General features: G+C 36.7%; 1 protein-coding gene across 4 annotated transcripts in view; it reads left to right on the plus strand.

The window, feature by feature from the left end:
• Positions 1-12,476, plus strand: part of GLCCI1 (glucocorticoid induced 1) — a 56,567-nt gene that overhangs the window by 12,043 nt on the left and 32,048 nt on the right. For all 4 annotated transcript variants that reach the window (XM_082753890.1, XM_082753891.1, XM_082753892.1 and 1 more), the window contains exon 2: positions 6,811-6,962. In XM_082753890.1, the coding sequence (XP_082610016.1) occupies positions 6,811-6,962 (152 nt within the window). The remainder of the gene's footprint in view (positions 1-6,810; positions 6,963-12,476) is intronic.

Below are 12,476 nucleotides of genomic sequence, written 5' to 3' on the forward strand. Positions count from 1 at the left end.
GGATGAATTTATTATTTGGCTGATCTAAATTAATGAACTAAAATGAAAATAATCTCTTTACTTGCAGAAGTGTACAGCAGTTAATGGGTTGGTTTTACATTTCCTAAGTGTTTAGCTACAGAGCTCCAGTCAGTTTCTTTAAAAGTAGGAATATATTTGAAATAGCATAATTTAATAAAATCATGTAAGTTTAGCTTTTTGTGTAGTATTTACATTGTAAGTGATAACCTTACAAAGAAAGATATGTTCTGAAAGTCTGAAATACATAAAAATCTGAAAGGTTTTAAATTAGCGTTTTATCTACCTTCTAGCGTGTCCTGGTAAGGTGCAAGCACGTAGGTGTTACATCTGTTGAACAAAGCAGGCTTTTGTGATCTTAAATGCTTAGTCATTTTATACAGGTCCTATACATGCCGGCTGTAATCTTTGTTAGAAGAATAACTTAGCTTTAGAGGGCAGAAACTTTCTTCCTTATAGTTTGTTTGCTTTTCTTACTCAGATTAGAGTTTCCTTTCTATGCTTGATCTCTAAAGATAATGTTGATTTTAAATGGGAGTTTTGCTCTGAACAAAATCTGACTTCTAAATGATGCACGTAAACCACATTTCACTTGACCTGTCGCTAGGTGGAATGGGGACATGAGGCAGAGACCTTGTTTCAACATGTGTAGTCAACCAAGTTTTTAAGTCAGCTGTAGGTCCGAAGAAACTTGTGTGCCTGTGGGTTCATTCCTATCTGCCTTTTCCTCTAGGTGTCTGTTCACTCGCTCTGAGCACGGTGCCTTCCTGTGCAGGTGTATGCAAGGAGTTGTATGTCCTTGCAGAGTCATGCATAAAGCCTTTGTGGAAGGAAATGCCTTGATCTGCCTGTTGGATTCAGTGACTGGTCAGAATCCATCGTCCTTCCAGGCTCCTTATCTGTAGCTATAAAAGATAACTCAGTATAATTGATTCTGAAGATCCTTACAGTGGGTGTTGGTCTACAGTTTTACGCGTACAGCCTCCTTTATCAATTGGGCACTCTAGCTTGTAGATTATTTTGGATGACAAGTCTGGGGTTGGAGACCTGTGGACTGCTTTCTGGTTGTCCAATTTGGTTGTTGGGGCCTTGGTTAGATCATGATGTTGTTCTATGCCTTCTTTTTTTGGTCAATTCAATGTGAATTGTATCGGTCTATTTTGAGCAGTTACTTCAGACTGTCATCCCCCTTCATTTTTAGTCATCTTCTGTGTCAGTTTCTGAAAATAGAAACTTCAGAATAGTTTCCGAAGTTGATAAAACTCAATCAAAAACAATGTGGTGCGCATAATACAGACAGACATTTTACGGAGCTGCAATTACAGTATTTTTACTGATGTATCAGAAAATAACTTGAAATGACTGCCTCTTACATCCTCATAGAAGAAAAATTTTTGTGCATTTTCAACGTTTGAACATACTGTTTTGCTTTGTTTTAAGCTATTGATGAGATTAAGCTGTCTTGTTGCAGGAGGAAGACTGCAGTAGCTTAAAATTCATATTTTTATGCACTTAGTTGCATATTAGGGTGGTTTTTTGAATTGCTGTTTGAAATCCTATTTTTGGTTATTATTAGGAACAGCACGTGGCAAACAGTATGCCCATTGTTCTGGACTGTTAATAGGTAGGTCAGCAAGTTTGCAGGTTGGGTGAGAAACCAGTCTGTCAGTCACCGGCAACTGGGAAATGTCTTTTGAGTTAGTAGGTCTGTCCTGCGAAGTAATGTCTAGGGACCCGAAATCTCTCACTAATCGTTTTCTTGAGAGATTTTTAGCACTAGTTACAAGAGAAAAGCCTTCTTGAAAACAAAGATTGAATTTTTATTTATCTTTTTTTTTCTGAGCAGCCTCTAAATCCTCATTATTCAGTCTTTTCCTTTATGGTATCTTAGAGACAAGTTCTGAAAATGAGTATGCATTGGTTTCTTCACCTACCTACATAATCAGAGTGGGAAATACCCATCAAATATAAATTCAAGAATCAGTATAGTATCAATATATGCTAAAAAAAACAACAACCTTGAACAGGCTCTTCCAAGACTGTTCCTCCTCTTCCATCTGAAAGTCTGTTAGTAGTACTCAAGGAATTGTGGTCTGAAATAAGTAAGAGCAGATGTATCCTGTTTCTTGCTTCTAGAAGGTCTAACAGAAGAGGGGAATTTCGTCTAGAAATGTTTAGGGTAGCCATGAACAGCTGCTGCTGTAGTAACTGGGCCCCAAGCATTGGGCCATCATTCTCAGTGGTTGCTGTGGGTCACCATTCCTTAATATTCAGCTTTCTATCTTTACATTACAATTTCTGTTCCTGTGCTGTGTTCCCACATAGTTCGTTATTCAAAAAAGATTTGCATGGGCACTTCTGAGTCATTGGTATTGCAGATTGCTGTAAATTTATTGCAGTCTCTAGTAGAAATGTCCCAGACAAACATGATTGTTCTTTGTACTGATTTCTAGTCCTCTGCATCTCCTAGCCAGACTAATTGAGCTCCGCCTTTGGGACTTTTGAGAGGAGTCTTAAGCAGATGGATGTCCATCAAGTCACACCAAGCAAGTCCTGTCGAGAGTCTTGCAGGCCTCATGTTTTGAGTATATTTGGACAAAATTCTTCAGAAGTGTTGACTTCCTGGGTAAAATCTGAAATTCTTGTCAATGGGACCCAGGCTTGGGACTCAGTTCAGTAGTAGCTCTGAAGGTGAACCAGAAGGTTCAACAGTCTCACCTGTATTGTGGAAATCTGTACCTATATTTCATGGTGTGGTGACTTGGCTGTCTTAAGTAAAGTCATCTGTTACAGATGAGCTTTCAAGAGGAGGTTGAGGTGTTAGTGTGAAAGTCTTACCTAGCCTTTGGGTAGAAGAGTGTTGCAGTTAGCTGATGTTGGTAAAGAGATGGCAATATTAATACTGCTGGCTTCAGGGAAGAATGAGCTTTATTTTTATTTCATGTTTTTGCTCTCAACTTGAGAGGAATCTCTCATCTGAGAAGTTCTTAGGATAATTTTAGTCTTTTGGAGCTGGATATATCTATGCAAAGATGTGAGTGGAAGAGCCTTGGCCAAATTCGAGCTGCATCTGCTAGCTGTTGAAGGAGATGAGGGTGGAAAAGATGCTGATAAATGAACTCCGGTGGATTTTGCTGAAGCGGTTTTTTTTATCACAGTACCAATGCTAACTGTCAGTCTTGTTCCTCTTCTGCAGGTAACTTGCCTCATTGCGTGCATGGCAGCACACGTTATTTAAGCTGAAATGGACTGTGATCATGGCTGTGAGATTATGTGCAGGTTAGCTGCCTCTCTGCTGGGTGGGGAGGCAATCTCTTCGTTTCAGAGCTGTAGCAGATGGCTTTATTTGAGCCCTATGTCCTTTTCAAAAGAACTGTCATGTGCTAGTCGTACTGAATTACATTTTGCTGGCAGAGAAATGGAACCTTTTTTTCAGTCAGTCTAGGTGGTATAGCTAGAATTCTTTTGGCTGTCGATGCAGTATGCAGAACCATGACTTCATGTGGTTTATTTTAGCTGATTCCTGCTGGGAGGTAGGATCACTCAGAATTTTACCAGCTGTAGTATTCAAGTGGACCCTTGTGTCACTTTATGTAAAATCATTTATAACTAGAAAGGTCTAGCAATAGTCCTTATATACATACCATTAAAACTCAGGGTGTATTTTAAATAATGCGTGAAGTATTTTGTTTTCCTATGAGCATGTCTTGCTTCTGTAACTTACAGCAACTTTTCTAAGTAATTTTATGTTTCTTAAGTTCTGTGTTCCTAAGGTTACTTGTTCTGGAGGTAGAGCTGAGCTCCTTGTGAGATGGAGCATCTCATCACTGAAAAAGAAAAAGCATTGTTCTGACTTCTTACAACTGCAGCAGAATCAGTTCATGTTCTTTGAGTGTTGTCAGAGGTGGCACAGTCCAAAACTTGAATGATTTTAGAAATTTTTTTTATATTGCTCATGCTTTTCTCAGTGCTAAAGCCTGCTGGCTAACTTCAGGAATTGTTGAAGTGCTTGAGATTTTGGAAGGTACTTGCTGTGCTTTTTTTTTTTTTCCTGTACAGGAGAACCAGAGCATGAGGTTTCCATCAGGTGAAAGTGATTGGGACTGAAGAAAAATATTCATGATAATAACATTAAATCCAGTTGGTAATGAAAGCCTGGGGAGAAGTGAAAGCTCTGTAGTAGCTCCAGAGTAGCAAGAACTCAGACTTAAAATGAACCTTGTTGCTTGTGGCTCCACAACAGTTTAAAACTGATCTGAACCATTAGTGTTGTGGTCCAGTTCAAGCCTGCTCTCCACTACATCCAGTCACCTTTAAATTATTCCTGTACAAGACAATTTGTCAAATACTAATTTGTAGAAGTTTCTTCAAACTTCATGCTTGCAGATCCCCTTGTCCTTTTTGTTTTTATGGTCTAAGGATGTATATATCATAAAACGATAAGAGATCAAATATTTATTGACTAGAACACAACCTGCTGGAGCCCTGGCTCTCCTGTGGTTGTTTCTGCCCCGTATGTGCTGCCACCTCTGCCTCTACTGGTGAAAACTGCATATTTATGTCTTTTTTGGCGTAGATTTTAGTTTTCTTTATATTTAACTCAGTGCATCACTGCACTATGAGTTCACACATCTGCTCATGCTGTCTCAAGGTAGATGGGAGGAGCAGACAGCAGTAGCTTTGATTTATTGGTTTATGCAGTTGAGAAATTGTCCTTGGTTTATTTTGTGTGATTCGAAGAAATACTAAGAGTAATGGGGACTTACAAGACTGTGACTTGAACTCTCCTTCTAGCTTTAGGGTTTGATAGTGTCCTGCAGTTCACATCCAAGATCACTATATTTATAACTTTCCACAGTAGTTTTCGGTGGTGGTTTCTGTCCCCCTTGCAGTGGAATTCTGGGGGTTATTAATGTTGGGATTGCTGTTGCCTTTCTTCTGGCTGTAGAACAAGAAACAGACCTTAGTTCACTCTAGTTGCATGTTTTTTGTTTGTGTGTTTTGGGCTTGCTTTCTTGTGGTGGTGGTTTTTCATAATATTTTTAAAAGCAAACATAGACTTTGCTTATTTCTTACTTCACCATCATTAGACTTTATCCTGCCAGTTTCTCTTTGCATGGTCTCTAGCTTGCTTTGGAGTTACTATTTATTTTTTTAAGAACATACCTCACTGCTTACACACTTAGCAACTTCCTTATAGTTTTGTGCTGTGTAATATATTGCTAGTGAACAGAGCATTCAGAGGAATTTTCTATACTCAGACTATCAGGAGTAGTGTAGTGCCATAGTTTAACAGTGAAGATTGGAAGAATGCTTTATAGGTATGCACCCTTGATGTGTTTCAGCACAAAGGTAAATGCTGGCTTCATGTTTAAAATGTGTCACCTTTATTTTGGATTTCAGCCTCCTTCACTTGTAGAAGTTCAAAAGTTTTTTTTCTTAAAATGCAAAATTTTCAAGATTGGAATTCTGTGAGGGTAGATCTGTTTGAAACTGTAGGGATCTGATTTGTAAGTAACAAAGCAATCAAAAAAATTACATTACACAAAGGCAAAATACATATGTACACACCATTGCACTTATTGCACTAATTTATGGCATTATTTAGAACTCATCACCTAGAATGTGTTGTTAACAAGTTGTTTCAGCAGTGTAAATTCATATATCATACAATAAGCATGCTGTATTAGTGCAGACTGTACCCTAATCATCATGTTAATGCTATGTAAAACTCCAGAGGTGTCTGCCTTTTGAGATTTAGTGGTTCTATATGATATACCAAGAGAAGATGTGTTTGGAGGCACTGGCTGTGGTGGGCCACAAAAGCATGCTAGTAGGTCAGTTCTCAAGTTCTGAGCAGTGAACAGGATTTTGGTGGGTTAGATCAGGGCATAGCATGTGACTATTTTGAAAGTAATTTCACTTGCAAACTTATTTTAGTGGGGTGAGCAAGATAGACAGTAGCTATAATATAGGGCTTAGACTGGCTTATGTAAAGCCTTGAAAATGAATATATGAAGTAATTTTGCCTAAAGGACAAAGCTAGACGATCCAGAGAGCATGCCATAAACTGATGTGGGAAAGAGCGATCTCATGAATCACCCGCCTTTCTGCTTTCCAAATGCATGTAGAAGTGTTCCATGATCTAGGTGTATGGGGAGAGAAATGCAGGGAGGAGCCAAAGATTGCAGGTACTGTGATGAGTGAAGGCAAACACAGCAGCTGCCTTGACCTGAGCTGTGTCAGGGAGAAGTACACAGTCACACACTTCAGCTTGCTGAGGCCTGTATTGGGATATTGTAAACAATATGGAATGAGAGACATGAGAGCAAGAAATTTGATGCGTGTTCTCTTAAGAATCATTTTTGCCAGGATTTGTTTTAGTATTTGTAAAGCTGAGCAAGCTGACTTCAAAATAAATAAATAAAAACCTGAACGGATACAATGTTATGCTTTCTTATTCTAAATATCTGGCTTTCCTAAGTAGCATCATCAACATGTTTAAGTTTGCTTTATGTTCTTTGTTGATGAAAATGTATCAAGTAAGTAGCCTTGTTCTTTACAGATATGGACGCATCAAGTGTTGTTGGATTTTGTAGCTAAGTTTTAGCTTTTGTATTTTTCTGTTGTCTGATGTTATCTGCTTTGATGTAATGACATTCTTTTCAGCTTAGCATTTAGACAAAGATTTCTGATATGTTCTAGCCATTGTCTGTCATAGCTAGCTTTTAACATTTCACGACAAATGTAGCCTGACTTTTTTTTTGTTGATTTTGCTCTGGTTTTCCACAGTGGACAGGCCAAAATCCCAGCAAATCAGAACTTCTGGTACCATAAGGCGAACTTCTTCTTTGGACACAATTACAGGACCTTACCTCACGGGACAGTGGCCACGTGATCCCCACGTACACTACCCATCATGTATGAAAGATAAATCTACTCAGGTAAAAGCCATAAGACAACATAACAGATGTTTCATATAATTAATGTCTTTCTGGTAATACTTTTATCACCTGATTTGGAACCTAAGCTCCACTCAATTCCAAAGAAATGTGGTTTCACTTTATAATAAACATGAAGCCCTAAAAATAGGGTACAGTAGTCTTAACCGGTTAGCATCAGTTCAGTAACATTATGCAACTGATAGTTAATATTTTTATGCTTTTATAAAGCGTTTGTTAAAAATTTTCTCTGTGGGCAGGTCTATTGATGCTGAATAAACAGGTTTAAATCTTAGACTTGTATCTGGTCATTTTGAAGCTGCTATATGCAAAATTGTGCTGACTGTTACTTAAAACATAATAGTAGTGGCTGTCAAACTAAAGATTTTATTAAATTGTAATAAATCCATGGGTCTTAAAAAGTTGGGGGGGGGTGAGGAGTGAGGTCACTGTTGAGAAGAATTGATCAACGTGTCACTAGAGGGAACTGAAGAAGAGAAAGCATACGGTGCAGTCTTGAGATGTACCTTCTGCTTAGTAGCAAGAAAGATGAATAAAAATGCTCTGTGGAAGATTTGCTTCTTGAAGCCAGACATCAGAATGAGAGCCTTACACCAGCTGCAAAGGGAAGGCTGCTGAGATTGTCCCAGTACTCCTGGATTCTCCTGAGGGCTCTGTCCTTAGTAGGATCCTCTGGCAGGTAGGCTGCTGTGGCATTCCTATTGCTCTAGCACTCCTTGGCTGGGAAAGTGAATGCTGTTGCTTGCCCAAGTCCTCCTTACATTGGGCTTGTTGCCCACAGAAACGATCGCCATCAAACAGGTTTAAAAAAAAAAACAAACAAAAAAAAACAAAGCACATAATTCTGAAAAACCTCATTCCTAGCAAATAAGTCATGCTCTTAGTTTTCCAGTAACGTTGTTAGGGTAAGTCATCTTAGTCTCCATATTCTGAACTACAGTTGAAAAATACAAGAAACTGTCTTCGGTTGTATTTTTAGTCAAGAGGCCCTGTAGCGATGGTTACGTCAGTTGTCTAGCTCTTGTGCTGTGATTCTGGTGCATTGTTACCATGGGTGTCCTGCAAAGAAAAAACGATAGATACTTCTGTCACCCTCACTTTTGCTTGTAACTCTATTGTGCCGTTAATATTTTTCTTCATGGAAGCTTACAATTTATGTGACACCTTTTAGATATCAAAGATTTTTTCCTGTGGTAACTTTACCTGTAGATATATAGTTTTTGGTTAATTTTCTGTTTCCACTAATTTGTTACATTCTGCCCATTCTGTCGCCTCTGCTTAGAGCAAATGCAGCAGCTCTTTAAAATGAGGTTTTAGTCTTTTGTGTAATACCGAATTTCACATGACAAGTTAGAATGTATAAATAATTTTGCACATCTCTTTGAAGTGTACTGTAACGTGGTGCAGAAAGTCTTCTGACAGGAAAAATAAGGATAGAAAGATTAGAAAAGGAAAAAAAAAGTCTGAATTCTCTAAAGCTTGTATTGCTTTTGTAGGTTTTGGAGAGCTATTAGTTGTATGTGTTTCTTAGCTGTAGTATGATCCAGAAGTTCTGTGTAACAAATTTGGGAATAAAACGAGTAAATTTTGTGCTAAGAAAGTTAGGTTTTACAGGAAACTGTGATTGGATCCTTTAAGAAAATACCATCTTCATATTCTACTCATTCATTTTGAAACCAGCCAACCAGTTTTAGCAAAGACGAATAAGCAATCATGAAAGATTTACCTAAAAAGCTGTTAATTGTGGATTTTTTCCCAAGGTGCCTTCATTTCACTACAGACTGATTTTTTTTTTTTTTTTAAACTAATTTCTATTCATCTTCACTTCTATCTATGGCATGCTTCATAGATACTATATTTCTTAACCCTTCTCTCAGAATATCAGACTTTACAAATGCTGTTATGAATGGAATATTTGGAATATTTAAGCATTCACAAACCTTTTCAATAGTTACAGAAAACAGAAACAAACTTGTTATAGAACAAGTTTTGTTTGTTTCTATTATACATGAGCTCTGCACATTTGGCAGTTAAATTGCTTTCCTGTTGAGTTGAAAGTAAGTGTTTGGGTTATTTGACCTGTTGGCTGCCACCCTTGGCCTCTTTCAGAAACAAAGCTCAGGAAAGGACAATGTTTTACCTTTTCAACATAATCAAATGGAAAAAAAGGGGAAGGGTAATATTGTGGTCATTAAAAGGTGAAGGATTATTTCAAATAAAGGTCTCCACCTTTATTCTTAGTTTGGATTTGTGTGGTTGTCTTCTAATGAGGAATTAATTGTTCACTGTCTGTTTATTCAAATTATGCATATATTAAAAAAAAAAAACAACACAAACATTTAGCAGTTTAAGTTGGATATATAAATACACATTTTTTCAACCCATGCAGTCCTGAGTAGTTAAAATGTAATAAGCATTGGGCATGGCAACTTTCAGCTTTTTATATGTAAAATGCTCAGTGTGAAGGCTTATGATGGAACTTACTCATAAACCATTACTGAGTTTTGGTTATGTTTTTGTTTCGGTTACTTTCAAGGACCAAGGATGAGGTCCCAGTTGTTGATAGAGTGCATGCATGGCAAATTAAATTAAAATCTTGCTCTCTATGTGAGTACCAGCACAAGTACTTCTACTTCATGTTTCTTGGCTAAGTAACGCTTCAGCTCAAGGGAGTTCATATAATTTTCAGCAGCTAAAAATAATAATACTTGGTAGTTCAGCAGAATGGAAGATGATGACAAACAAAATCAATAAAACAAGATAATGAAAATCAATAAACCCCATTTTTTGTATGATCATATTTCATTGGAGAATAAATTCTTGATTGACTTCTAAACCCATGAACAAAATTATCAGTATAACTTTTGTAGGTGGAATAATTATTCTTCTTTCAAGGGTACTTATTTTCCCTAATCAAACCTTAATTTTAAATCTCGATTTTGTGCAGTTTCATGAAGGTGGTGATTATGGCTGTTCCAAGTTCCTCAGAATTTTTCTAGTTAAAATAATAAAAATAAAAAGGTCATATTCTGGTCGTCACTGTGATTAGATGAACCATTAATGACTTTTATTGCAATTCTTTAAACCTGCATATGCTCATGAATAAAATATTTCTCCTTTCTCTAAAATTAAGCCAGTGTTCTAAAGAGTTCTCAATAGCACCTTATTTAAACAGAGGAACAATTTTATTGTTTTAATTTCTGTTGCATTTTGGAGAATAGTAACTATCCTTCATATTGCTCCTACCTCGAATGTTTTGACAGAAAGCACTGAAGAGGAGTGAGGTTTGTATTTGCTTTTAGAAAAATATGCTACAATTCATATATTCGTGATATTTATGCAATTCCAAATGTCTCAGAATTCCTGTACCTTTGTGTGTATATGTATACAACTAGCTGATCTTCAGGGAGCAGTATGTTTTTAGATAATCAACTATTATTTAGTACCATTACAAATGTTATAAATAAATAGTACTAAATAAAACGTTTTAGTACTTCAAAAAATCAGAAATGCAAATAAATTTACTGCTATAAAATGTTATTGCCCATGTTGATGTACCTTGTGTTGACTTTCCCAAATTCTTCTGCTGTCCTACTTCCCTCTTCTTTTTGGTAAAGTTAAAATTTCCATTTAAAACTATTTAAAATTCACTATAGCTTTATTCCATGTTTCTTCTGTCAGGGCTGGGGGCGTTGATTGAGCAACTTTGTATAATTCTCCTGTGTGCTATAGATGTAAGAAATTCCCCCCGCCCCCCACCACCACCTTTGAGGAGTAATTCTGTGTTGAAATGGTTATGCCTAACCACAGAATCCCCAGAAACAGTTGGGTAGTTGTCATAGTTTATTAATGTAATTATTTGGCAGTAGTTAAATCATTGAAAACATTTTTAGAAAAATAAAAAAGGGAGGCTAGGGATAAACATATGATGCTGATGTCATAACAAATATATTGCCAGTTAAAATGAATCAATCTGATCTTTCTCAATCTGAATAATACAACCAAAAAAACACCAAATGTCCAAGTGGTATATGATTCAGTGATTCCTCCCCCTTTTTTAACTGGATTCCAAGATGCTTGGATATGCCTTTTTTCATTCTGCATGACAATTACATATTACGCAAACAGCAATGAAGAAAGTTTGCAAAAACGCGTTTCAGAATTTTTACTCCACTACTCTTTAGATTAGAGAGTTAAGCTGGAATGCTGGAGTAAAATGTTTTTCTTCCATGTAGGTCAAGGCTTTAAGGTAATTAGTTACCTGTCATTACTACCCTAGATAAAGTTTTTATTTTCTTCTGTGTAGAGATTTTGTTTGTTAAAAATAGGCGACATAAACCATGAGGCTGAATTACATGGAGCTTTTCTGAATTGGTTTATCAGTTATCATTATTCTCATGTTATTTAACAAAATACTTTGGGGGGAGGTAACAAGGACAAGGATACTTGTTACATAGCTATGAATTTATCATTCTGACTTAACCTCTCAAATATTTAAGAGGAGTCACCTACAATTGAGTTAATTTCTAACTCTTTAGGACATTTCTCTAGATTTGAATGCTTTAGAAATATGTAAACACTGATTTGACTTTATCTTCTAGTGCTATTGTTACATTTCTTTTGAGCATGGAAATTCTTCAAAAACATTAGCAACTCCATTGTAAAATGGAGACTTGTTCTTAATCTTTGCATGCATCCCCCAAAACTAGTTCATCTGGGATGCAAGCTAGATATAGTAATTAAAACCAAGGGGTGGCAATAAAATGAGAAATTTAGAGTAATTCAGTCTTATTTTAGGTTTAGGTAGGTTGGTACTCCATGCGGTTATTCTGATCTAAATGAAGTGGAAAGAATGTAGGTGTATATCCCTGATATGGATGGAAAATCAAGGCAGAATTACCAAATGCTTTGGAAGAAATGCTAATCTCTGTAAGGTTGGATGAGTTAGAACAATGGTAATTGTGATTTACATTAGGACTGAGGAGCGCAACCAGATGTGGTGTTCTCAGCGCGCCCTATCCTGTGCACATGCTTTAAGCATTGTGTCAACAGACGGGGACCGTAAGCCTCTGCGCTTCAAAATATAAGTGACTTTCCTCTTAAAGTTGAAACATGCATTGCTTAATGCTTTCTAGATTCTTGCCCTGAAGTGTTTTAAATCTTAGTTTCATCACATAAACTTGTAGGAAAAATCCTTAGTTCATAATTAATATAATAAATTTATTTCAACTCTGAAATGGCATTGCCAGATTCAGAGACAGTACCCATGACCTCTTATTTTGTTTCTGACTTGAGATGCAGCAATTTTGCTTTCATCTATTGTGATTAAGAAATTTATCTTCAAATACTCTTGAGTTTTTTTCTTTTACTCTGTTTTGGTTTGGATGTTTAACACATGGGGAGTACGCTTTACAGCAGCTTATATAAAATAGAAGATTCCATGAACACAGTTCGCAGAAATGGTAAATAAAGCTGGGAGAACAACTTTCAGGAAAT

Source organism: Aythya marila (assembly GCF_965140915.1).
Source record: "Aythya marila genome assembly, chromosome: 2".
In the NCBI taxonomy this organism is placed as follows: Eukaryota; Metazoa; Chordata; class Aves; order Anseriformes; family Anatidae; genus Aythya; species Aythya marila.